At 46.1% G+C, this 27,096-nt stretch overlaps 1 protein-coding gene across 1 annotated transcript in view; it reads right to left on the bottom strand.

Annotated features, from left to right (window-relative positions):
* Positions 1-27,096, bottom strand: part of MRPS9 (mitochondrial ribosomal protein S9) — a 385,254-nt gene that overhangs the window by 106,042 nt on the left and 252,116 nt on the right. The window contains exon 7 of the mRNA XM_069204443.1: positions 2,155-2,230. Coding sequence (XP_069060544.1) covers positions 2,155-2,230 — 76 coding nt within the window. The remainder of the gene's footprint in view (positions 1-2,154; positions 2,231-27,096) is intronic.

The following is a 27,096-nucleotide window of genomic DNA, read 5'->3' as shown; positions in this document are numbered from 1 at the left end:
TATATTGCACTTTAAACATTCATTGTTTTCCTACATTTCTGATCTCACACTATCTTTTTGAGTCAGTAATTTCCTACCATTGTATTCTGAAATGCTGTTGTCGCTAAGGACACATTACCTTGTAGTTCCTGAGGTCAACACCATCCGCCACAAATACAGGCCCAACACAACCATACGGAATATTTAAGAGGTAACAAGCACACAATACACTGCTTGATTGTTTAAAATGAGAACTGTGTAAACATATTTCCTCAGGAAATACCTAATTTACTTCAAGACGGTTATTAAGAACGTTTTAGGACAGACCTTATATCTTGAGCGTTATTGAATTAGTATGAATTTGCAGGATAAAAAGAAAAAATACTATTATCACTTTCATATTATTTATTACAAATAATTTAACATTCATACTACACATTACTTACCTGAAAACAACCTATATATTTTCGTGCAATGTCGTCATCACACATACTTCTACTAGTAATGACAGGCACTTTGTCTGTATGTTTTATAAAAGTAGAAGCATGACATTTTTTTCAACTCAATGTATGCAGAACACAATATCGGGCCATGCCCTGCTCCTGCTATGCACAACGTACGGCTATGCTCTCCGTTTCTGGGGGCACAGAGGTGTGCATACACTATGCCCAAATCCAAATGTAATCAAAAAAAATTCTTGAAAAACATTATTAGAAGAACTTGTGTTTTGTGCTCAAGAGAAATTAATCATTACATTTCAAATCCCCTAAAAACATGAATGGAGTGGAATATTACGGCAAGGATGCAAAAGTAAAAAACACCCAAAATGCGCTGGTTATGGTGAGTTATTCAACCCTAATTCACTCCCATATTAAATGCACAGCCTATGACCCCACGGATGTCACAGATGATAGCAGAAATTAAATCAATGAAACTGGGACAGACAAGGCAAGGGTGTGGCTAAATTTCAGGACCAGTGTCCAGAATGTGCAGGGCATAGTCAAAGGACAAAACATTAAGCTGTCAGGAAGGTGTCTTGAGCACTGTTAGTGAATGAATGTGTGCTCGCTGAACACACATGAATAAATTAGACTTTAATGGCTGTTTCGAACACTGCTGTATTTATTGCACAATATCTACAACTAAGAATTGATCCAACAGCTGAACTAGCTTAGTGTCCTCAGCATAAAAACATTAGTCTAAAATAAATAATGTTGGTTTAGGTACAGTTGTTGCAATTAACATTACGCCCTGACTAAGACTTATACTTTTGCCTTATGCACAACTAGAATTAGCAAATCTGCTGGAGTCACTGTTTACTTTCAAGTTTGCTTGAAATTCTATATCAAAACAATTTGGTGATCATAGAAACACCTAAGAAACCACCTCCATGCTTGAAGATATTCAGCCAAGTCACGTAGCTTTCACGCCTTGAGTCATGAAATCGTAGCAGATAACTGAAACCTGTGTAACTGACTTTCAAGCAAAGACTACAAACATAGTACTCGAGGACTAAAAGAGATTGTATCAACCTTATTTTCTGGACTTTCAAGGAAATACCACACTATTATAGACCTGTGTTGCCAACAAATCATTGCATATGTACAATTACGTGGCAGACAACTGATCTCTCTGGGCTAGCAGTAAAAAACAAGGCAACACACAATCTTTCTACAGGAGATCTCTAGATACCAGATGATCCATTGAGGCAGATCCTTCGGAACACTACCTTCTTTCCTGTGGATTTTACTTATACAGCCAAATGAATGAATTGAAATCTTCAAATTTCATTTAAAAAACTGAAAATCAAGCTTGTTAATGAAGCTTTCAATCCCACGACCCTTCAGAAAATCCAACAGATTGTGCATCTGAAAATAAAGCAGTGCCACTACAGCAACCTACTTCTCTGACCTCCATGACCTGCTGATACTAAGAAACTGAGTGGTTCACAGCAGTTCCATGCATCAGTTCGAACCTTGAAGAACTATCAGGGAGTGGTATCACTTGAGATGATTTATAATTGGTTATACTTTTTTTTAAATCCTTGAGCGAAAGCCAAGTGCTAATGGCAGAAGGCAAATCAGACATATTCCAGATAGAAACTTTGGCAAAGCATAGCTTATTTTGTAGTGACCTGTATGGCCTGTGCATTCATCAAAAAGATCAGCTACTTACATCTGGATTTGAGATGGGTTCCACCAGAATTTCTTCCAATTCTTCCTTAATCAGCCATCTGCTGCCAACTAGGGATCTGTTAAAATAAAAAGGTTTATTTCTTCAGACTACCAAAACACAGGAGTTACATTAAAAGAAAATGTGTTACAAATGTGTTACTTACCTGTAACTGCATTTCTTCAGTGTAATCATTTTTCATAGGCTTGCCTGCTGGAATCTTGCCATCCTTTAAAGTGGAGGCTCCAGAACTTATTGGTCAGTTTACAAAACAATTCCTCATTGAAACTACAAAATATAGCGTGTTCAGTAGTCATTCCACCTCACTTCAAATGTGAACTTAAGCCATCAAGGTGGAATGGCCACGTCACTCCACCCATACAAAAAGTGAAATCAAATGGCAACAAGAATCACAGTTCTAAATGAGGTCAATTAATATGTGGTACAATAAACAAATTAATACTAATCAATTTATTGGGTATCCTACTAACATGAATGCCCCTGATGGAAACTTATATTAAAGTATAAATATTTTTGAAAAGTATGGTTCTGAGAAAACAATGAAAATCCAAAATGGCAGCGTCAGTAGTATTGATAACTCTTCAGGACAATATAATTCAGATTTCAAAGCATCACCAGAACATCCTGTTTCTACTCCCTAGAAATCAAATTACCACACAAAATAAAATCCATATAGCTGCACTGACAGTCACTTCAGAATCACATAAATAATATTCAAGATAGGACAATGGAGGCGTAAATGTATGAATTCAGGTAAGAAAATGCACAGGTATAAAATTATACAGTATATATCAATTTGGGAAAATGTTAAAAGTGAGAATATTACTCACAGATGTTGTAGGAGGCTAGCCTGGCTTCTAGTGGGTACCAGAGGTACTTACACCTTGTGCCGGGTCCAGTTATCTCTTATTAGTGTAGAAGAGGTGTTTCTAGCAGCTTAGGCTGATAGAAGGTAGCTACGGCAAAGCAGCTTAGGCTGAACTAGGAGACATGTAAAGCTCCTACTATACCACTAGTGTCATATGCACAATATCATAAGAAAACACAATACACAGAGTTACTAAAAATAAAGGTACTTTATTTTTATGACACTATGCCAAAAGTATCTCAGTGAGTACCCTCAGTATGAGGATAAGTTATATACACAAGATATATGTACACAAACCAAAATTAGGTAAGTAATAGCAAGAAAAGTAATGCAAACAGTGTAGAATTACAATAGATTGCAACAGGAGCACATAGGTATAGGGGCAACACAAACCATATACTCCAAAAGTAGAATGCGAACCACAAATGGACCCCAAACCTATGTGAGCTTGTAGAGGGTCGCTGGGAGTGTAAGAAAACAGTGAGGGTTAGAAAAATAGCCCGCCCCAAGACCCTGTAAGTTAGGTGTAAAGTGCACCTACTACCCCCAGGGAGCACAGAAGTCGTGATAGGGGGATTCTGCAGGAAGAACAAACACCAGCAATGCAACAACAGTGGATTTCCAGACTTGCGTACCTGTAAGACAAGGGGACCAAGTCCAATAGTCGCAACAGTGTCGAGAGTGGACAGGAGCCCAGGAAAGGCCAGCTGAGGGTGCAAGGAAGCTGCCACCGGATGGAAGAAGCTTGGAGTTCTGCAAGAAAGAAGAGAGCTAGGGACTTCTCCTTTGGAAGGCGGATGTCCCACGTCGCGATGAAGCTTGCAGAGGTGTTCCCACGCAGAAAGACCGCAAACAAGCCTTGCTAGCTACAAGAGTCGCGGTAGAGGTTTTTGGTTGCTGCTGTGGCCCAGGAGGGACCAGGATGTCACCACGTGGAGGAGGAGACAGAGGGGGCGCCCAGCAACTCAGGGGGCCCTCACAGAAGCAGGCAGCACACGCAAAAGTACCTGAACAGGCACTAGGAAGGAAAGTGAACTGGAGTCCACGCGAAGTAACAAAAGGGAGTCCCACGAAGCCGGAGGACAACTCAGAAGGTTATGCACTGCAGGAAATAGTACTGGGGACCCAGGCTTGGCTGTGCACAAAGGAAATCCTGGAAGAGTGCACAGGAGCCGGAGCAGCTGCAAATCACGCGGTACCCAGCAATGCAGTCTAGCGTGGGGAGGCAAGGACTTACCTCCACCAAACTTGGACTGAAGAGTCACTGGACTGTGGGAGTCACTTGGACATAGTTGCTGAGTTCCAGGGACCACGCTCGGCAGGATGAGAGGGGACCCAGAGGACCAGTGATGCAGTCTTTTGGTGCCTGCGTTAGCAGGGGGAAGATTCCGTCGACCCACAGGAGATTTCTTCTGAGCTTCTGGTGCAGGGTGAAGGCAGGCTACCCCCAGAGCAAGCACCACCTGGAAACACTCGAGAAAGCCGTCAGGATGAGGCGGTACAATGTTGCTAGTAATCGTCTTGCTACTTTGTTGCAGTTTTGCAGGCGTCCTGAGCAGTCAGCAGTCGATCCTTTGGTAGAAGGTGAAGAGGGAGATGCAGAGGAACTCTGGTGAGCTCTTGCATTAGTTGTCTGAATAATTCCCCAAAGCAGAGAACCTAAATAGCCAGAAAAGGAGGTTTGGCTACCAGGTTAGGAGGATTGGCTACCAAGAGAGGTAAGAGCCTATCAGAAGGAGCCTCTGATGTCACCTGCTGGCAATGGCCACTCAGAGCAGTCCAGTGTGCCCCCAACACCTCTGTTTCCAAGATGGCAGAGGTCTGGGACACACTGGAGGAGCTCTGGGCACCTCCCCTGGGAGGTGCAGGTCAGGGGAGTGGTCACTCCCCTTTCCTTTGTCCAGTTTCGCGCCAGAGCAGGGCTGAGGGATCCCTGAACCGGTGTAGACTGGTTTATGCAGACATGGGCACCATCTGTGCCCATCAAAGCATTTCCAGAGGCTGGGGGAGGCTACTCCTCCCCAGCACTTCACACCAATTTCCAAAGGGAGAGGGTGTAACACCTTCTCTCAGAGGAAATCCTTTGTTCTGCCTTCCTGGGCCAGGGCTGCCTGGACCCCAGGAGGGCAGAAACCTGTCTGAGGGGTTGACTGCAGCAGCTGCAGTGGAGACCCCGGAAAGGCAGTTTGGCAGTACCCAGTACTGTGCTAGAGACCCGGGGGATCATGGAATTGTCCCCCCAATACCAGAATGGTATTGGGATGACAATTCCATGATCTTAGACATGTTACATGGCCATGTTCGGAGGTACCATTGTGACGCTATACATAGGTAGTGACCTATGTATAGTGCACGCGTGTAATGGTGTCCCTGCACACACAAAGTCCGGGGAATTTGCCCTGAACGATGTGGGGGCACCTTGGCTAGTGCCAGGGTGCCCACACACTAAGTAACTTTGCACCCAACCTTCACCATGTGAAGGTTAGACATATAGGTGACTTATAAGTTACTTAAGTGCAGTGGTAAATGGCTGTGAAATAACGTGGACGTTATTTCACTCAGGCTGCACTGGCAGGCCTGTGTAAGAATTGTCAGAGCTCCCTATGGGTGGCAAAAGAAATGCTGCAGCCCATAGGCATCTCCTGGAATCCCAATACCCTGGGTACCTCAGTACCATATACTAGGGAATTATATGGGTGTACCAGTATGCCAATGTGAATTGGTAAATTTAGTCACTAGCCTGTTAGTGACAAATTTGGAAAGCAGAGAGAGCATAACCACTAAGGTTCTGGTTAGCAGAGCCTCAGTGAGACAGTTAGGCATCACACAGGGAACACATACAGGGCACATACATATGAGCACTGTGGCCCTTGCCTGGCAGTGTCCCAGTGACACATAGACTAAAACAACATATATACAGTGAAATATGGGGGTAACATGCCAGGCAAGATGGTACTTTCCTATACAACCCCCCCAACCCCAAACGAAGGACAATAAGACTAGCCAAGACCTGATGAGTTCATTGTCTCAGTGGAAATATCTGGAGAGTCCATCAGCATTGGAGTGGGTACTCCCAGGTCTATGTTCCACTGTATAGTCCATTCCCTGTAGAGATATGGACCACCTCAACAATTTAGGATTTTCACCTTTCCTTTGTTTTAGCCAAAGTAGAGGTTTGTGGTCTGTCTGAACAATAAAGTGAGTGCCAAACAGGTATGGCCTCAACTTTTTCAGTGCCCAGACCACAGCAAAGGACTCCCTCTCTATGGCAGACCAACGCTTTTCTCTAGGGGTCAACCTTCTGCTGATAAAAGCAACTGGTTGACCCTGCCCCTCAGAATTCAGTTGCATCAGTTTGAACAATGAATTTCTTGGAGTAACATGGGCTTTTTAGGACAGGTGCAGAGCAAATGGCCTGTTTGAGCTCCTCAAAAGCTTTCTGACAGCTGGCTGTCCATAATATCTTTTAGGCATCTTCTTACTAGTGATTTCATTAAGAGGGGCTGCTATGGAGCCATAGTTTGTAATGAATCTCCGGTAATACCCTGTGAGGCCTAAGAAGGCTCTAACCTGGGTCTGAGTTGTAGGGGGAACCCAATCCATGATTGTCTGGATTTTCCCCTGAAGTGGTGCAATCTGTTCTCCACCTACCAGGTGTCCCAGATAAACCACCTTTCCCTGCCCTAGCTGGCACTTTGAGGCCTTGATAGTGAGGCCTGCCTTTTGCAGGGCCTCCAAAACGTTCCAAAGGTGGACCAGGTGCTCATCCCAGGTGGAGCTAAAGACAGCTATATCATCTAGATATGCTGCACTAAAAGCCTCCGACCCTTGCAGGACTGTGTTCACCAACCTCTGAAAAGTGGCAGGTGCATTTTTCAAACCAAAGGGCATCACTGTAAATTGGTAGTGCCCTCCTATAGTTGAAAATGCAGTTTTGGGTTTAGCATCCTCAGCCAATTTGATCTGCCAATACCCTGCAGTCAAATCAAAGGGGCTAAGATATCAATGAGCTCATCTGCCCTGGGTATAGGGAGAGCATCAGTTTTTGTTACCTGATTGAGACCTCTGTAGTCTACACAAAACCACATCTCCCTTTTTCCATCTTTTGAGTGAGGCTTTGGTACAAGCACCACAGGACTCGCCCATGGGCTTTCAGAAGGTTCAATCACTCCCTCCTGTAGTGCTCTTGGGGCCACAGGCTCCAATACCCACACCTTCTGTCCTGGTTGGTACTGGATCAGAACAGTCTTCTAGTCATGCCATTGCTTTTGAGGCTCCTGGCTGGTCTGAAAGTTTTTTACTGGCCTTTTTCATGTACTCAGCCATTCTGGATCTTAGGCCAAGTACATAGTCCACTATGTCCTGTTTGGGAGCTTTTAAAGGTTGTTCCCAACCCTCCTTCACAAGTGTTAGTGGACCTCTTACAGAACGCCCAAATAGGAGTTCAAAGGGTCTGAAGCCCACTCCTTTCTGGGGTACCTCCCTGTAAGCAAAAAGGAGGCAAGGTAACAGGACATCCCATCTCCTCCTGAGTTTTTCAGGGAGTCCCATTATCATTCCTTTGAGTTTTATTAAACCTCTCTACCAGTCCATTAGTTTGTGGATGATAAGGAGTGGTGAACTTGTAGGTAACATCACATTCCTTCCACATTGCTTTCAAGTATGCAGACATGAAGTTGCTACCCCTGTCTGATACAACCTCCTTAGGGAAAACCACCCTGGAAATGATTCCCAGGAGGGCCTTTGCCACTGCAGGAGCTGTAGTGGTCCTTAGAGGAATTGCTTCAGGATATCTTGTGGCATGGTCCACAACCACCAAGATACACCTATTGCCTGAAGCACTAGGAGGGTCAAGGGGGCCAACTATGTCAACCACTACCCTTTCAAAGGGGACCCAAACCACAGGTAGTGGAATAAGGGGAGCCTTTGGGGTGCCACCAGTCTTGCCACTGGCTCGGCAGGTCACACAAGACTTGCAAAAATCTTTAGTGTCCTCTGACATCCTAGGCCAGTGAAACAAGAGGACAGGCCTTTCCCATGTTTTGATCTGGCCCAAATGCCCAGCCAAAGGAATGTCATGTGTAAGAGTTAGGAGGAACTCTCTGTGCTGCAGGGGAATGACCACTCTCCTGGCTGCTCCAGGTTTCAGGTCCCTTGCCTCGTGTACAAGAGGTTGTCCTCCCAGTAAACTCTATGTGAGTCACTGACATCCCCATTTTGCTGCTTGACAGCTTGCAGTCTGAGACCCTCTAATGTGGGACAGGTTTGCTGTGCCACACTCAGTTCTTCCCTGGCAGGCCCCCCTCCACCCAAAAGCTCAGCAGTGTCTGCTGCCAGCTCATCTGGTGAAGGTTCTGCACAGGGAGGAAATTATTCTTCCTCAGAAGGAAAATCATCTGTAGAGGGAGGGATAGAGGGTAGGGATTTATCCTTGCTACCCCTAACTTTAGGGAGCACTTGGTCCATTGTTCCAGGATCCAAGTTACCGTGCCCTGTTTGCCTTTTGGCCTGAGCCCTTGTCAAAGCAAAAATATGCCCAGGAATGCCCAGCATTGCTGCATGAGCCTCCAACTCCACTTCTGACAAAGCTGATTTCTCTAAATCTGTAGACAGTCTACAGGTAAATCTGAGGCAACCACAACTTTCTTTGGACCAGTACCACCCCCCCCAGTTGAGATTCAAAACAGCCATGGGGTGGCTAAGAGTGTTGTTATTAGCGTCTGTTACTTGGTACTGGTGACCAAGTAGGTGTTGTTCAGGGTGGACCAGTTTCTCTATTACCATGGTAACACTGGCACCTGTGTCCCTGTAGGCCTGAACCTCAACACCATTTATTAGGGGAAGTTGCTTGTACTTATCCATATTAAGGGGACAAGCAACCAAGGTGGCTAAATCAATGGCACCTTCAGAGACTAACACAGCCTCTGTGGCCTCCCTAACAAGACCAACCCCAACTACATTACCAATAGTGAGCCCAGCTACTCCCTTGGATTGGCTATATGTAGGTGTGCTCCCACTACCACTGCTATTGCTAGGGGCACTAGAATTTGCAGCAGTGGTTATGGTAGTGGGAGGTTTGGTATTTTTCTTTGGACAACTGGAATAAGTTGCCCAATGGCCTTTGACTTTACACAAATAACACCAAGGCTTTTTAGGTTGATTATTGGAAGAGGATTTGGACCCACAACCCCCACCAGAGGATTTTTGTGGGCCTGATTAAGACTCAGTTTTACTTTTGTCCCCAACCATGTCAGAAGACTTACCATCCTTCTTCTTGCCATCCTTGTCACCCCCTGTAAGGAAATGACTCCTTGGCATGGTTAACCCCTGACTTTTTTGCCTTTGCTGATGCCATGTTATGATTTGAAAGTGTGCTGAGGCCTGCTAACCAGGCCCCAGCACCAGTGTTCTTTCCCTAACCGGTACTTTTGTTTCCACAATTGGCACACCCTGGCATCCAGGTAAGTACCTTGTAACTGGTACCTCTGGTACCAAGGGTCCTGATGCCAGGGAAGGTCTCTAAGGGCTGCAGCATGTCTTATGCCACCCTGGGGACCCCTCACTCAGCACAGACACACTGCTTGCCAGCTTGTGTGTGCTAGTGGGATTAAAAGACTAAGTCGACATGGCACTCCCCTCAGGGTGCATGCCAACCTCACACTGCCTACAGATATAGATAAGTCACCCCTCCAGCAGGCCTTAGAGGCCTAAGGCAGGGTGCGCTATACTATAGGTGAGGGCATAAGTGCATGAGCACTATGCAACTACAGTGTCTAAGCAAAACCTTAGACATTGTAAGTGCAGGGTAGCCATAAGAGTATATGGTCTGGGAGTCTGTCATGCACGAACTCCACAGCACCATAATGGCTACACTGAAAACTGTGAAGTTTGGTATCAAACTTCTCAGCACAATAAATGCACACTGATGCCAGTGTACATTTTATTGTAACATAAACCCCAGAGGGCACCTTAGAGGTGCCCCCTAAAACCTTAACCGACTACCAGTGTGGGCTGACTAGTTTTAGCAGCCTGCCACACACCAGACATGTTGCTGGCCACATGGGGAGAGTGCCTTTGTCACTCTGTGGCTAGTAACAAAGACTGTACTGGGTGGAGGTGCTTCTCACTTCCCCCTGCAGGAACTGGAACACCTGGCGGTGAGCCTCAAAGGCTCACCCCCTTTGTTACAGCACCCCAGGGCACTCCAGCTAGTGGAGTTGCCCGCCCCCTCTGGCCACGGCCCCACTTTTGCCGGCAAGGTCGGAGGAGATAATGAGAAAAAGAAGGAGGAGTCACTGGCCAGTCAGGACAGCCCCTAAGGTTTCCTGAGCTGAGGTGACTCTGACTTTTAAAAATCCTCCATCTTGCAGATAGAGGACTCCCCCAATAGGGATAGGAATGTGCCCCCCTCCCCTCAGGGAGGAGACACAAAGAGGGTGTAGCCACCCTCAGGGCTAGTAGCCATTGGCTACTAACCCCCCAGCTCCCAGAACACAGCAAGATAGATTCCTGCAACCTAAGACAAAGAAGGACTGCTGAGCTGAAAAACCTGCAGAGAAGACGGAGACACCAACTGCTTTGGCCCCAGCTCTACCAGCCTGTCTCCCCACTTCTAAAGACACTGCTCCAGCAACGCGTTCCACAGGGTCCAGCGACCTCTGAAGCCTCAGAGGACTACCCTGCATCTAGAAGGACCAAGAACTCCGAGGACAGCAGCTCTGTTCCACAAAGACTACAACTTTGCAACAAAGAAGCAACTTTGAAACAACACACGTTTCCCGCCGGAAGCGTGAGACTTTGCACTCTGCACCAGACGCCCCCGGCTCGACTTGTGGAGAACAAACACCACAGGGAGGACTCCCCAGCGACTACGAGACCGTGAGTAGCCAGAGTTGATCCCCCTGAGCCCCCACAGTGACGTCTGCAGAGGGAATCCCGAGGCTACCCCTGACCGCGACTGCCTGCTTCAAAGACCCGACACTTGGTAAAGACACTGCACCCGCAGCCCCCAGGACCTGAAGGATCCGACTTCCAGTGCAGGAGCGACCCCCAGATTGCCCTCTCCCTTGCCCAGGTGGTGGCTACCCCGAGGAGCCCCCGCCTTGCCTGCCTGCATCACTGAAGAGACCCCTTGGTCTCCCACTGAAACCTATTGAGAACCCGACGCCTGTTTGCACACTGCACCTGGCCGCCCCCGTGCCGCTGAGGGTGTACTTTTTGTGCTGACTTGTGTCCCCCCCCGGTGCCCTACAAAACCCCCCTGGTCTGCCCTCCGAAGACGCGGGTACTTACCTGCTGGCAGACTGGAACCGGGGCACCCCCTTCTCCATTGAAGCCTATGCGTTTTGGGCACCACTTTGACCTCTGCACCTGACCGGCCCTGAGCTGCTGGTGTGGTAACTTTGGGGTTACCCTGAACCCCCAACGGTGGGCTACATTGGACCCAACTTTGAACCCCGTAGGTGGTTTACTTACCTGCAAAAATGAACAAACACTTACCTCCCCCAGGAACTGTTGAAAATTGCACTGTGTCTAGTTTTAAAATAGCTATATGCCATTTGTGTGAAAACTGTGTAAGCTATTTTGCTAATTCAAAGTTCCTAAAGTTCCTAAGTGAAGTAACTTTCATTTCAAGTATTGTCTGTAAATCTTGAACCTGTGGTTCTTAAAATAAACTAAGAAAATATATTTTTCTATACAAAAACCTATTGGCCTGGAATTGTCTCTGAGTGTGTGTTCCTCATTTAGGGCCATATGTATGAACACATTTTCCCATTGACACAGAATGGGAAAAACCCTTTGCTACATCTGGCCCTTATTGCCTGTGTGTGTACAACAAATGCTTAACACTACCCTCTGATAAGCCTACTGCTCGACCACACTACCACAAAATAGAGCATTAGAATGATCTCTTTTTGCAACTATCTTACCTCTAAGGGGAACCCTTGGACTCTGTGCATGCTATTTCTTACTTTGAAATAGTACATACAGAGCCAACTTCCTACATTGGTGGTTCAGCGGTGGGGTACAAGACTTTGCATTTGCTGGACTACTCAGCCAATACCTGATCACACGACTAAATTCCAAAAATTGTCATTAGAAACAGATTTTTGAAATTTTAGCTATTTTTCTAAATTCTTAAAAGTCCTGCTAGGGCCTTGTGTTAGTCCCTGTTGGATTTCTTTTAGAGTTTAAAAGTTTTGTAAAAGTTTGAATTAAGTTCTAGAGATAGTTTTAGATTCTTAAAAAGTATTCCAACTTTTAGAAACCTAATGTCTAATGCAGAAGAGAATGTGATGGAACTCAACATCACCCCTTACCTGAATCTTAGGATGTCAGAGTTAAGGTCTCTCTGCAAAACAAAAAAGATTAGAACTGGTTCAAACCCTACCAAAGTACAGCTCCAGGAGCTTTTGGCAGAGTTTGCCAAGAACAACCCCTCTGAGGATGACCTCTCAGAGGGGGAAGCTAGTGAAGTGGAGGAATTCCCACCTCCAGTCCTAGTTATGGAGGCCAGGGCTCCTCAAACCCTGACTCCACATGTGATAGTCAGAGATGCTGCTTCTCTCACAGGAGAGTTCAGCACCTCTGGAATCACCGAGGATAGCCTCAGTGAAGAGGACCTCCTGCTAGCCAGGATGGCCAAAAGATTGACTTTAGAGAGACAGCTCCTAGCCATAGAAAGGGAAAGACAAGAGATGGGTTTTGGTCCCATCAATGGTGGCAGCAACATAAATAGGGTCAGAGATTCTTCTGACATGTTGAAAATCCCTAAGGGGATTGTAACTAAATATGAAGATGGTGATCACATCACCAAATGGTTCACAGCTTTTGAGAGGGCTTGTGCAACCAGAAAAGTAAACAGATCTCACTGGGGTGCGCTCCTTTGGGAAATGTTCACTGGAAAGTGTAGGGATAGACTCCTCACACTCTCTGGAAAAGATGCAGAGTCCTATGACCTCATGAAGGCTACCCTGATTGAGGGCTTTGGATTCTCCACTGAGGAGTATAGAATTAGGTTCAGGGGGGCTCAAAAATCCTCGAGCCAGACCTGGGTTGATTTTGTTGACTACTCAGTGAAAACACTGGATGGTTGGATTCAAAGCAGTGGTGTAAATGATTATGATGGGCTGTACAATTTATTTGTGAAAGAACACCTGTTAAGTAATTGTTTCACTGAAAAACTGCATCAGCATCTGGTAGACCTAGGACCAATTTCTCCCCAAGAATTGGGAAAGAAGGCGGACTATTGGGTCAAGACTAGGGTGACCAAGACTTCCACAGGGGGTGACCAAAAGAAAGGGGTCACAAAGACACCCCAGGGGAAGACTGTTGAGACCTCCAAAGGGAAAAGTAAAGAGTCTTCTATAGGGCCCCAAAAACCTGCTCAGGAGGGAGGGCCCAGAGCCTCTTCACAATCCAATTCTGGGTACAAGGGTAAAAACTTTGATCCCAAAAAGGCCTGGTGTCGTAGCTGTAATGGAGACAAGGCCTGTCCCAAGAAAGGTTCCACTTCTAACTCTACTCCAGCTAACACTGGAATAGCCAGTCTCCAAGTGGGATCAACAGTGTGCCCAGAGCAAATCAGGGTTCACACTGAAGCTACATTAGTCTCTGAGGGTGGGGTGGATTTAGCCACACTGGCTGCCTGGCCCCTTAATATGCAAAAATACAGGCAGCAGCTCTTAATTAATGGGACAAGTGTAGAAGGCCTGAGGGATACAGGTGCCAGTGTCACCATGGTGACAGAGAAACTGGTTTACCCTGGTCAATACCTGGCTGGACAAAATTATCCAGTCACCAACGCTGACAATCAGACTAAAGTACATCCCATGGCTATGGTATCTTTAGAGTGGGGAGGGGTCAATGGCCTGAAACAGGTGGTGGTCTCCTCAAATATCCATGTAGACTGTTTGCTTGGAAATGACCTGGAGTCCTCAGTATGGGCTGAGGTAGAACCCAAAACCCATGCAGCCATGCTGGGTATCCCTGAACTGGTGTGTGTCAAGACAAGGGCACAGTGCAAGGCTCAGGGTGAAAAAGTGGTGTTGGAGCCTGGAAAAAGGGCCCAATCTTCCAAGAGAAAAGGAAAGAAAACTGGGAAACCAGTTTCAACACAACAACAAAAAGAGAACCTCTCTTCTCAGGAAGAAGTTCTGCCCTCTGAGGGAACTGAGCCCCTGGAGTTAGAACCTTATCAGGATGAGCTCCTAGGCCCAGGGGGACCCACAAGGGAGCAGTTGTGTGAGGGGCAGGAAACCTGTCCCTCTCTTGAAGGCCTTAGGCAGCAAGCTGCTGAAGAGTCCAAAGGAAGAATAACAGGAACACATAGAGTCTATTGGGAAGATGGACTCCTTTACACTGAGGCAAGAGATCCCAAACCTGGTGCCACTAGGAGACTGGTAGTGCCTCAGGAGATTAGGGAGTTCATTCTGACCTTAGCTCATGATATTCCTCTTGCTGGGCATTTGGGACAGACCAAGACGTGGGAGAGATTAGTCAACCACTTCTGTTGGCCCAACAGAAGGTCAAGGAGTTTTGTGTCTCCTGTGCCACCTGTCAAGCCATTGGTAAGACAGGTGGACACCCAAAGGCCCCCCTCATTCCACTTCCAGTGGTGGGGGTCCCCTTTGAAAGAGTGGGTGTGGACAAAGTGGGTCCACTTGAACCTCCCACAGCCTCAGGGAACCAATAAATACTAGTAGTAGTGGATCATGCTACTAGATACCCTGAAGCAATTCCCCTTAGGTCGACTACTGCCCCTGCAGTAGCCAAAGCACTCATTGGTATTTTTACCAGAGTGGGTTTTCCTAAGGAGGTGGTGTCTGATAGAAGTACCAACTTTATGTCAGCATACCTGAAACATATGTGGAATGAGTGTGGGGTGACTTACAAATTCACCATACCATCCACAAACCAATGGACTTGTATAAAGATTTAACAAGACATTTAAAGGCATGATCATGGGGCTCCCTGAAAAACTCAAAATGAGATGGGATGTCCTCTTGCCATGTCTGCTTTTCGCCTACAGAGAGGTGCCTCAGAAGGGAGCAGGGTTTTCCCCCTTTGAACTTCTGTTTGGCCATCCTGTAAGGGGACCACTAGCTCTTGTGAAAGAAGGCTGGGAGAGACCTCTTCATGAGCCTAAGCAAGATATAGTGGACTATGTACTAGGCCTACGTTCAAGGATGGCAGAGTATATGAAAAAGGCAAGTAAAAGCCTTGAGGCCAGCCAACAACTCCAGAAGTTTTGGTATGACCAAAAGGCTGCTATGGTTGAATTTCAGCCAGGGCAGAAAGTCTGGGTTCTGGAGCCTGTGGCTCCCAGGGCACTTCAGGACAGATGGAGTGGCCCTTACCCAGTGCTAGAAAAGAAGAGTCAGGTCACCTTCCTGGTGGACCTAGACACTAGCAGGACCCCCAAAAGGGTGATCCATGTGAACCGCCTCAAGCTCTTCCATGACAGGGCAGATGTGAATCTGTTGATGGTAACAGATGAGGACCAGGAAGCTGAGAGTGAACCTCTCCCTGATCTCTCCACAGACCCTAAATATGGCTCAGTTGATGGAGTGATCTATTCAGACACCCTCTCTGGCCAACAGCAATCTGACTGTAGGAAGGTCCTGCAACATTTTGCTGAGCTCTTTTCCCTAACCCCTGGTCAGACACACCTGTGTACCCATGATGTGGACACAGGAGACAGCATGCCTGTCAAAAACAAATTTTCAGACAGTCTGACCAAGTTAAGGAAAGCATCAAGGTGGAAGTCCACAAGATGCTGGAATTGGGAGTCATTGAGCACTCTGACAGCCCCTGGGCTAGCCCAGGGGTCTTAGTCCCCAAACCTAACACCAAAGATGGAAAGAGAGAGATGAGGTTTTGTGTGGACTACAGAGGACTTCATTCTGTCACCAAGACAGATGCCCATCCCATTCCAAGGGCAGATGAACTGATAGACAAACTAGGTGCTGCCAGATACTTAAGTACCTTTGACTTGACAGCAGGGTACTGGCAAATAAAAATGGCACCAGGCGCAAAAGAAAAGACAGCATTCTCCACACCTGATGGGCATTATCAGTTTACTGTTATGCCCTTTGGTTTAAAGAAAGCCCCTGCCACCTTCCAAAGGTTGGTGAATCAAGTCCTTGCTGGCTTGGAGTCCTTTAGTGCAGCTTATCTTGACGATATTGCTGTCGTTAGCGCCAGCTGGCAGGATCACCTGGTCCACGTGAAGAAGCCATAAGAGTATATGGTCTGGGAGTCTGTCAAACACGAACTCCACAGCACCATAATGGCTACACTGAAAACTGTGAAGTTTGGTATCAAACTTCTCAGCACAATAAATGCACACTGATGCCAGTGTACATTTTATTTTAACATACACCCCAGAGGGCACCTTAGAGGTGCTCCCTGAAACCTTAACCGACTACCAGTGTGGGCTGACCAGTTTTAGCAGCCTGCCACACACCAGACATGTTGCTGGCCACATGGGGAGAGTGCCTTTGTCACTCTGTGGCTAGTAACAAAGCCTGTACTGGGTGGAGGTGCTTCTCACCTCCCCCTGCAGGAACTGGAACACCTGGCGGTGAGCCTCAAAGGCTCACCCCCTTTGTTACAGCACCCCAGGGCACTCCAGCTAGTGGAGTTGCCCGCCCCCTCCGGCCACGGCCCCACTTTTGCCGGCAAGGCCAGAGGAGATAATGAAAAAAACAAGGAGGAGTCACTGGCCAGTCAGGACAGCCCCTAAGGTGTCCTGAGCTGAGGTGACTCTGACTTTTAGAAATCCTCCATCTTGCAGATGGAGGATCCCCCCAATAGGGATAGGAATGTGCCCCCCTCCCCTCAGGGAGGAGGCACAAAGAGGGTGTAGCCACCCTCAGGGCTAGTAGCCATTGGCTACTAACCCCCCCAGCCCTAAACACAACCCTAAATTGAGTATTTAGGGGCTCCCAGAACACAGCTAGATAGATAGATTCCTGCAACCTAAGACGAAGAAGGACTGCTGAGCTGAAAAACCTGCAGAGAAGACGGAGACACCAACTGCTTTGGCCCCAGCTCTACCGGCCTGTCTCCCCACTTCTAAAGACACTTCTCCAGCGACGCGTTCCACAGGGTCCAGCGACCTCTGAAGCCTCAGCGGACTACCCTGCATCTAGAAGGACCAAGAACTCCCGAGGACAGAGGCTCTGTGTCACAAAGACTGCAACTTTGCAACAAAGAAGCAACTTTGAAACAACACACGTTTCCCGCCGGAAGCGTGAGACTTTGCACTCTGCACCCGACGCCCCCGGCTCGACTTGTGGAGAACAAACACCACAGGGAGGACTCCCCGGCGACTACGAAACCGTGAGTAGCCAGAGTTGACCCCCCTAAGCCCCCACAGCGGCGCCTGGAGAGGGAATCCCGAGGCTCCCCCTGACCGCGACTGCCTGCTTCAAAGACCCGACACCTGGTAAAGACACTGCACCCGCAGCCCCCAGGACCTGAAGGATCCGACCTCCAGTGCAGGAGCGACCCCCAGGTGGCCCTCTCCCTTGCCCAGGTGGTGGCTACCCCGAGGAGCCCTCCCCTTGCCTGCATCGCTGAAGAGACCCCTTGGTCTCCCATTGAAACCTACTGCGAACCCGACGCCTGTTTGCACACTGCACCCGGCCGCCCCGGTGCCGCTGAGGGTGTACTTTTTGTGCTGACTTGTGTCCCCCCCCCGGTGCCCTACAAAACCCCCCTGGTCTGCCCTCCGAAGACACGGGTACTTACCTGCTGGCAGACTGGAACCGGGGCACCCCCTTCTCCATTGAAGCCTATGCGTTTTGGGCACCACTTTGACCTCTGCACCTGAGCGGCCCTGAGCTGCTGGTGTGGTAACTTTCGGTTACCCTGAACCCCCAACGGTGGGCTACATTGGACCCAACTTTGAACCCCGTAGGTGGTTTACTTACCTACAAACACTTACCTCCCCCAGGAACTGTTGAAAATTGCAGTCTAGTTTTAAAATAGCTATATGCCATTTGTGTGAAAACTGTATATGCTATTTTGCTAATTCAAAGTTCATAAAGTTCCTAAGTAAAGTACCTTTCATTTAAAGTATTGTTTGTAAATCTTGAACCTGTGGTTCTTAAAATAAACTAAGAAAAGATATTTTTCTATACAAAAACCTATTGGCCTGGAATTGTCTCTGAGTGTGTGTTCCTCATTTATTGCCTGTGTGTGTACAACAAATGCTTAACACTGCCCTCTGATAAGCCTACTGCTCGACCACACTACCACAAAATAGAGCATTAGAATTATCTCTTTTTGCCACTATCTTACCTCTAAGGGGAACCCTTGGACTCTGTGCATGCTATTTCTTACTTTGAAATAGTACATACAGAGCCAACTTCCAACACCCCCTGTATGAACTTTTCTGTTCACTCTTGTTCTGACCCATTTGTCTGCCTTCTTTCCCAATTCTTGGGGAGAGGTCAGATCTGAGTCCACTAGATATTGGTGTAACAAGTCAGACACACAGTTATTCAGAATATGCTCTCTCAGAATAAGATTATACAGGCTTTCATAGTCAGATACTCTACTGCCATGTAACCACCCCTCCTAGGCCTTCACTGAACAGTCTACAAAGTCTGTCCAGTCTTGTGAGGACTCTTTTCTGGTGTCTCTGAACTTAATCCTGTATTGTTCAGCGGTTAAGCCAAATCCATACAAGAGTGCACCCTTCAAAACTGCAAAATTGTTAGCATCACTTTCTCTAACAGTAAGGAGCCTATCCCTACTCTTTCCAGTGAAAGATAGCAACAATATAGCAGGCCACTGCCTTTGAGGGACCCCCTGTACCATACAGGCCCTCTCAAGTGCAGCAAACCACTTGTTGATGTCATCCCTCTCCTTGTAAGGTGGGACTATCTTGTGCAGATTCCTGGAATCATGCTCTCTAACAGGATTACTATCAGGAATACTGCTGCTGCCACCATGGGGTCCAAACCCCAATCTCGGTCTCTCCTTCTCCAGGTCTAGGGATTCCCTATCTAAGGCCAGCTGTTGCTGTTTAAGCTTCAGTCTGGTCTCTTCAACCCTCAACTTTTTGAGTTCACTTTCTAACAAGTTATCCTCAGGGTGGGTGGGTTGGGAATGCTTGGACACAGAAGACAAGTTTGAAACAACAGAGGGGGGTCTGTCCCTAACTGACTGAACCCTAGCAGCTTGGCCTCTAGGAAAAAAGACTTCCCTACTGTGATGGGAACCTCCATTACTACCAACATTACTTGGTGTAGTGCAAGGGGGCAGATCCTGTTCAGAACACTCCCCACCTCCCTCAAGGAGATCCCCTGAGTCAGAATGGGAACCTTCTATTAACCTCTCATTTGATGTGCCTGCTTGGGGACTCATCATTCACAATAAGCATGTTAAATAGAAACTCTTTTGTAGGGTTCTTTCCTATCACTAAACCTCTATCTAAGCAGAGACTCCTTAGGCTCTTATAATTCAAATTGTCATAAGTAGTATTGACCATTTTAAGAGTAGAATCTACCACAGACATGAAAACAGGAGGTTTAGAGATAGTGAGAAGGAAGAAAAACTTTTTAAAGAACAGAGAAAAAACTTTTTCTAACTTTTAGAAAACTTGTAGAAGTTTAAGAAAACTTTTCAGAACTTTGTAAAAAGTTTGAGAGGAGAAAAGCAAAACTTTTTGGTTAGGTGTACATACACTGAACTGTTTTGTATATTATTCTCTTATGAAAAGTACACAATGACAAAGTGGTAAATAGTTACAAGTACTTATCCCACCGCTGCACAACCAATGTAGGAGGCTGGCCTGGCTTGTAGTGGGTACCAGAGGTACTTACACCTTGTGCCAGGTCCAGTTATCCCTTATTAGTGTAGAAGAGGTGTTTCTAGCAGGTTAGGCTGATAGAAGGTAGCTATGGCAAAGCAGCTTAGGCTGAACTAGGCGACATGTAAAGCTCCTACTATACCACTGGTGTCATATGCACAATATCATAAGAAAACACAATACACAGAGTTACTAAAAATAAAGGTACTTTATTTTTATGACAATATGCCAAAAGTATCTCAGTGAGTACCTTCAGTATGAGGATAAGTTATATACACAAGATATATGTACACAAACCAAAATTAGGTAAGTAATAGCAAGAAAAGTAATGCAAACAGTGTAGAATTACAATAGATTGCAATAGGAGCACATAGGTATAGGGGCAACACAAACCATATACTCCAAAAGTGGAATGCGAACCACGAATGGACCCCAAACCTATGTGAACTTATAGAGGGTCGCTGGGACTGTAAGAAAACAGTGAGGGTTAGAAAAATAGACCCTGTAAGGTAGGTGTAAACTGCACCTACTACCCTCACAGAGCACATAAGTCGTGATAGGGGGATTCTGCAGGAAGAACAAACACCAGCAATGCAACAACAGTGGATTTCCGGACTTGCGTACCTGTAAGACAAGGGGACCAAGTCCAATAGTCGCGACAGTGTCGAGAGTGGGCAGGAGCCCAGGAAATGCCAGCTGAGGGTGCCAGGAAGCTGCCACCAGATGGAAGAAGCTTGGAGGTCTGCAAGAAAAAAGAGAGCTAGGGACTTCTCCTTTGGAAGACGGATGTCTAACGTTGCGATGAAGCTTGCAGAGGTGTTCCCACGCAGAAAGACCACAAACAAGCCTTGCTAGCTGCAAGAGTCGTGGTAGAGGTTTTTGGGTGCTGCTGTGGCCCAGGAGGGACCAGGATGTCGCCACTTGGAGGAGGAGACAGATGGGGCGTCCAGCAATTCAGGGGACCCTCACAGAAGCAGGCAGCACACGCAAATATACCTGAACAGCCACTTGGAAGGAAAGTGAACCGGAGTCCACGCGAAGTCACAAAAGGGAGTCCCACGACGCCGGAGGACAACTCAGAAGGTTGTGCACTGCAGGAAGGAGTGCCGGGGACCCAGGCTTGGCTGTGCACGAAGGAAATCCTGGAAGAGTGCACAGGAGCCGGAGCAGCTGCAAATCACGCGGTACCCAGCAATGCAGTCTAGCGTGGGGAGGCAAGGACTTACCTCCACCAAACTTGGACTGAAGAGTCACAGGACTGTGGGAGTCACTTGGACAGAGTTGCTGAGTTTCAGGGACCACGCTCAGCAAGATGAGAGGGGACCTAGAGGACCAGTGATGCAGTCTTTTGGTGCCTGCGTTAGCAGGGGGAAGATTCCGTCGACCCACAGGAGATTTCTTCGGACGTTCTGGTGCAGGGTGAAGGCAGGCTACCCCCAAAACATGCACCACCTGGAAACAGTCGAGAAAGCCGACAGGATGAGGCGCTACAATGCTGCTAGTAGTCGTCTTGCTACTTTGTTGCAGTTTTGCAGGCATCCTGAGCAGTCAGCAGTCGATCCTTTGGTAGAAGGTGAAGAGGGAGATGCAGAGGAACTCTGGTGAACTGTTGCATTCGTTATCTGAAGAATTCCCCAAAGCAGAGACCCTAAATAGCCAGAAAAGGAGGTTTGGCTACCAGGTTAGGAGGATTGGCTACCAAGAGAGGTAAAAGCCTATCAGAAGGAGCCTCTGATGTCACCTGCTGGCACTGGCCACTCAGAGCAGTCCAGTGTGCCCCCAACACCTCTGTTTCCAAGATGGCAGAGGTCTAGGACACACTGGGAGAGCTCTGGGCACCTCCCCTGGGAGGTGCAGGTCAGGGGAGTGGTCACTCCCCTTTCCTTTGTCCAGTTTCGCCCCAGAGCAGGGCTGGGGGATCCCTGAACCGGTGTAGACTGGCTTATGCAGAGATGGGCACCATCTGTGCCCATCAAAGCATTTCCAGAGGCTGGGGGAGGCTACTCCTCCCCAGCCCTTCACACCTATTTCCAAAGGGAGAGGGTGTAACACCCTCTCTGAGGAAATCCTTTGTTCTGCCATCCTGGCCCAGGGCTGCCTGGACCCCAGGAGCGCAGAAACCTGTCTGAGGGGTTGGCAGCAACAGCTGCAGTGGAGACCCCGGAAAGCAGTTTGGCAGTACCCGGGTACTGTGCTTGAGACCCAGGGGATCATGAAATTTCCCCCCCAATACCAGAATGGTATTGGGGTGACAATTCCATGATCTTAGACATGTTACATGACCATGTTCGGAGTTACTATTGTGACGCTATACATAGGTAGTGACCTATGTATAGTGCACACGTGTAATGGTGTTCCTGCACTCACAAAGTCCGGGGAATTTGCCCTGAACAATGTGGGGGCACCTTGGCTAGTGCCAGGGTGCCCACACACTAAGTAACTTTGCACCCAACCTTCACCAGGTGAAGGTTAGACATATAGGTGACTTATAAGTTACTTAAGTGCTGTGGTAAATTGCTGTGAAATAACGTGGACGTTATTTCACTCAGGCTGCACTGGTACGCCTGTGTAAGAATTGTCAGAGCTCCCTATGGGTGGCAAAAGAAATGCTGCAGCCCATAGGGATCTCCTGGAACCCCAATACCCTGGGTACCTCAGTACCATATACTAGGGAATTATATGGGTGTACCAGTATGCCAATGTGAATTGGTAAATTTAGTCACTAGCCTGTTAGTGACAAATTTGGAAAGCAGAGAGAGCATAACCACTGAGGTTCTGGTTAGCAGAGCCTCAGTGAGACAGTTAGGCATCACACAGGGAACACACACAGGGCACATACTTATGAGCACTGGGGCCCTGCCTGGCAGGGTCCCAGTGACACATACACTAAAACAACATATATACAGTGAAATATAGGGGTAACATGCCAGGCAAGATGGTACTTTCCTACAGATGTCCCATGATGTAAAAAGAAACTCTATTGTTGTTTTACTACAGCATTGCTCTCGAAGACGGGAAACAAAGCAGAAAGCCCAGTAAGAATTCCCATTTGCAAAGCAAAACCTCTAACTCGGGTTTTCAAGGCATCATTCCAGTTCTTCAATAGAATCTGGTTTATCCAATTGGCCTTGATAAAAAAGTAAGAAACCTTAACAATAAATGCAGTTCTCACTTTAGAAAACAATATTACACTATTGGGCAAACTGAGTTGCTTGCACCTTGTGACATAATAATCCCCATGACGCAATGGACTAAGGAAAAAGGTGAAACAAAGGCACTCTAAAGGCCGTGTGTCACTCTGATCTTAGCAAGTCGAGTTGTGGATATGCCAATGATTTCTTCTAATGAGACATACTACACTTAAGTGTGCTCTGATGAACAAGCCTGTGATGTTGGCTGTAAGTGTGAAACCATTTGCTTCAAAACTATGCTGGACATGGATTGGTAGGCAAATTGGATACTTTGTTTCCAACTTCTTCACTTCCTCTTTCTACATTGCTTTGAAGGATGTGAATGATGCCGGGTGAGGCACAGGGGGCGGGTTTTGCAACTGTTCACGGATGTTTTTATACAATAGCTGGGTTTTGGTTTTCCTGGCTAACAAGTACATTTAAGGTCCTTGTAATATTGCTTGGATGGGCAAGGAGTGCTCTTAAGAGTTTCTAGGTTAGACACTACCTAGAGTATGAACGAGATTTCCACTGTGTGTCTAAGTAGGTTGTAAATCTATTCAGCTACGCAAGCCTTTTTGCTCACAACAGGTTTGTGTTAACCTGGACTTGCATAACAAACCTCACATTCTTCGTACAGAAATCTGTTTCAACATATTCTGCGGTGTGCCCTATCTGTTTTAACTAAGTCAACCTCAATTGTACCATTAGTAGATTTAGTCCCACGTATTATTTAGTTTTACTCATTTTGGAGAAAGCAGCTTCACGAATGATACTATGCTGTCATAATTACTTTAGATAGACTTCTAGTCTTAATTGGTCACTATCTGCTTTATAAAGCTTTCCGAAAGCTCCTCACTTATTTTGTTCAGCTGAAGAAAAAATACTCTAGAGAGAACCACATGAATGAGTGGAGGGAATCAGTCGGTTCATCTTACATATTTAAGTCATCCATCCTTAGAGTGCATTTAGTGATTTAGGATAGAGATTGATGGTCCAGATGGGGAGGATATCTAGGCAGATATAGTGATGGAGACAGCTACAATGTCCCCCGAAGGCTCATTACTGGCAAAGCCTGGCTGGTCTTCCAGGAGCTTTACAAAACCTTGTCAACTCTTGTAAGTGTAGAAGAATGACCACAACAAGGAACTACATAGGCTAAACAACACTGGACCCCCGTGATCTGAGAGGTTGAGGGGAAACAGAGAGAGCTACAGAGCTGGAACAGCCTAACTGCAACATGAAGGATTATAAATTCAAAACTACTAACAAATTTCCCTCCTAGCCCATTTTTACACATAAAACTCTCAAATAATCCCCCTAGATTTATTTTTACCCCCTAAACTCACAGTGCTCTAGTGGCAATAATAACTGCAATCCTCAATCTTAATAGCTATTTGTAGATATCCATCTTCACCTTCCAGAACTCTATGATGCTAGAACTATACATTTAAATTAAATGCATTGGATATCCTATAATGCGGATTCTATCATGACCAGGGCACGTACCTCCAAAAAACAGAAGAAATCATGAGGTGACTATGGCAGGCAGCTGTACGTCCATCTTATTTCGTGAAAAAGGAACCCTTGGTGTCACCAGTGCAATCATGTTTTGCAGGTCTCCCCACAAAACCTTAGGCACACTGGGAGTCCTGCTACTCTGGGAGAAACCCCTCACCGAAGTCCATGTCATGGCAAAAAGTAAAAAAGCATCACAAGGATAGATTCTTTCTTCACATGATCATTCCTCACTACTGCATCTATACACGATAATAAACTGCAAGCATCCATACCACAAGTGCCATCCTTATTTTCTTAAACTCAAATCATGTGCAAAATGCTGCGAACATGGTGCTCATAATTGTGACCCCTGATCAAACACTATTATAGATACCAACTCAAGGAGGTTCACACAGACGGTAACTGTTCTTAAACTTCAGCTGAAGATAGGTCCTTCACAGTAATAAAATGACATATCTTCGTAAACATGTCTGTTACCATTAAGAAAGGGGTCATACACTCTTCCCTGTGAATAATTTCTAGGTGAAATCAATGGAAAATATTTAATGTATGTAAGGAATTAGAAAATCTATCAGCAATGTGGTATTGTTTATAAATCTGGAAGAAGCGCAAGTCTTTCACATATGTAGAAAATGACTACTATTCCTTTACGTTAATTACACCAATAAGATCTGTGCCCGCAATGGCAATCTTTTTGCTATCAGGTTATCTATCTGCTAGTACCTAACAGTCTTTGCTATAGGAAAGGTGTGGTCACTTAAAATGTATCCATATAATATGGTATATTGTAGCTAATAAGTCTTAAGGGTCTTTCTAACGTGATTAAAGTTTGATTGGTGCAATAGTCAAATCTTCCTGTCACAAAATGATCAGGAGAAAGGAGAAAGTATACCTCAGTTTTGTTTATTTCGGAATGCTTTGATAAATGTCTAGATACTGAAATTGCTTTCCCATTTTGTCTACAATATATAAAAATGTAATGACTCCGCTGTTGGGCCACTAAGTTTCTGGCATATTTCAGGAATTGGACACATGCATGGTCAGATAATACAGTGACTGTGTTGTGTCCTTCAAGCAAATAATGCTTTCATTTTTTAAAAGTGTCTTTCACTGATAGTATTTCATTATGGAAGATGGCATAACTTATCTCAGCAGGACTCTGCTTTGGGAAAAGAAGGGTCCATCTGTCCATTGTGCCTGTGCCCCAGAAAGAAAAACTGGCTTTCGAATCATCAGATTTCACAAAGAAATGTTGAGAAGAGGTGGGAGCAGAATGAGAGGACGAACAACGCACCTAAGAGAGTGTAGTTTATATAATCTTTATTAACATGAAATGTTTATGAAATAATGTGTGATAATGGCGCATAGAAACTGAATTAATGTGATTTGCATAAAACGTATGCCTGAAATGTGACCACAGGGAGTGACAGCCAATGTATACGAGGACTAATGAAATTAACTAATGCTTATGAATATTTGTATTAAAGTATGGTTTTGTACTAATTATTAATAATTATGTTATTACAGTTATGCTAAATAAATCTTGTAGGCCTTAAGTTAGCATGAGCCGAAGCTTAGCTGCCTGGCTCTCATATTAAATGTGTTTTTCCTAAACGTGCAGTGTGCTGACTCGCAAAAGGACATGACCTCTTGTTTTTCTTCAACTAGAAGCTGAATGTAACCATAGTGGATCCGTTCTCATGAAAATCATCTTGCTTGTAGAAATGTTGAAATACTGAGAGCCGGATATGCTGTATGTACAATCACTGGCATTATAGAAGCCTCCTGGCTCGAAAGAGTGTATTCCGCACAAGTGGCTGAATTAATTGCCCTTACTAAGGCATGCCACGCAGCTGAAAATCTGAAAGTTACCATCTATACTGACAACAGATATGGGCATTGTACATGATTTTGGCCAATTGTGGTCACAGAGGGGTTTTATGACCTCTTCTGGCTCACCAGTGAAAAATGGCGAACAGATTAAGGATTTGTTGCATGCGATTCAGTTGCCTCTTGAAATTGCCGTGGTGAAATGCAATGCTCATGTTAAGTCACAAGACTTTGTGTCAATGGGAAACGGTTATGCAGATCAAGTCGCAAGGTTTTGCGCATTGAACTGTATATCGTTCAAGGATCAGTGGGAATTGTTACCGCAAACTGAAAATGAGACATGCCTGAACTTTGCATTAAGAGTTGTTGACACATTAGATGAGCTAAAATCACTGCAAGGTCGTGCTAGTAGGGAAGAGAAACGCTCCTGGCAGAGAATGCAATGTGTACAAAGAGCTGACGACTTAAGGGTCTCCGAGGAGGGGAAACTGGTTTTGCCCAACAGTCTTTTGTCACAAGCTTGAAGACTTTACCAGGGTCAGGCACACCTTGGGAGAGATGCAATGATCAGATTATTCAAAATTGATTGGTTCAATCCGAAATTCAGACAAGCCGCAGAGGTTACCTGTCACAGGTGCATCATCTGTCAACAGATGAATGCAGGAAAAGGGACTGAGGTAACTTTGAGACACATAGGGAGAGCTGGAGGT

The sequence above is a fragment of the Pleurodeles waltl genome, chromosome 8 (genome assembly GCF_031143425.1).
Source record: "Pleurodeles waltl isolate 20211129_DDA chromosome 8, aPleWal1.hap1.20221129, whole genome shotgun sequence".
Classification (NCBI taxonomy): domain Eukaryota; kingdom Metazoa; phylum Chordata; class Amphibia; order Caudata; family Salamandridae; genus Pleurodeles; species Pleurodeles waltl.
This window is presented reverse-complemented; position numbering and strand designations above follow the sequence as displayed.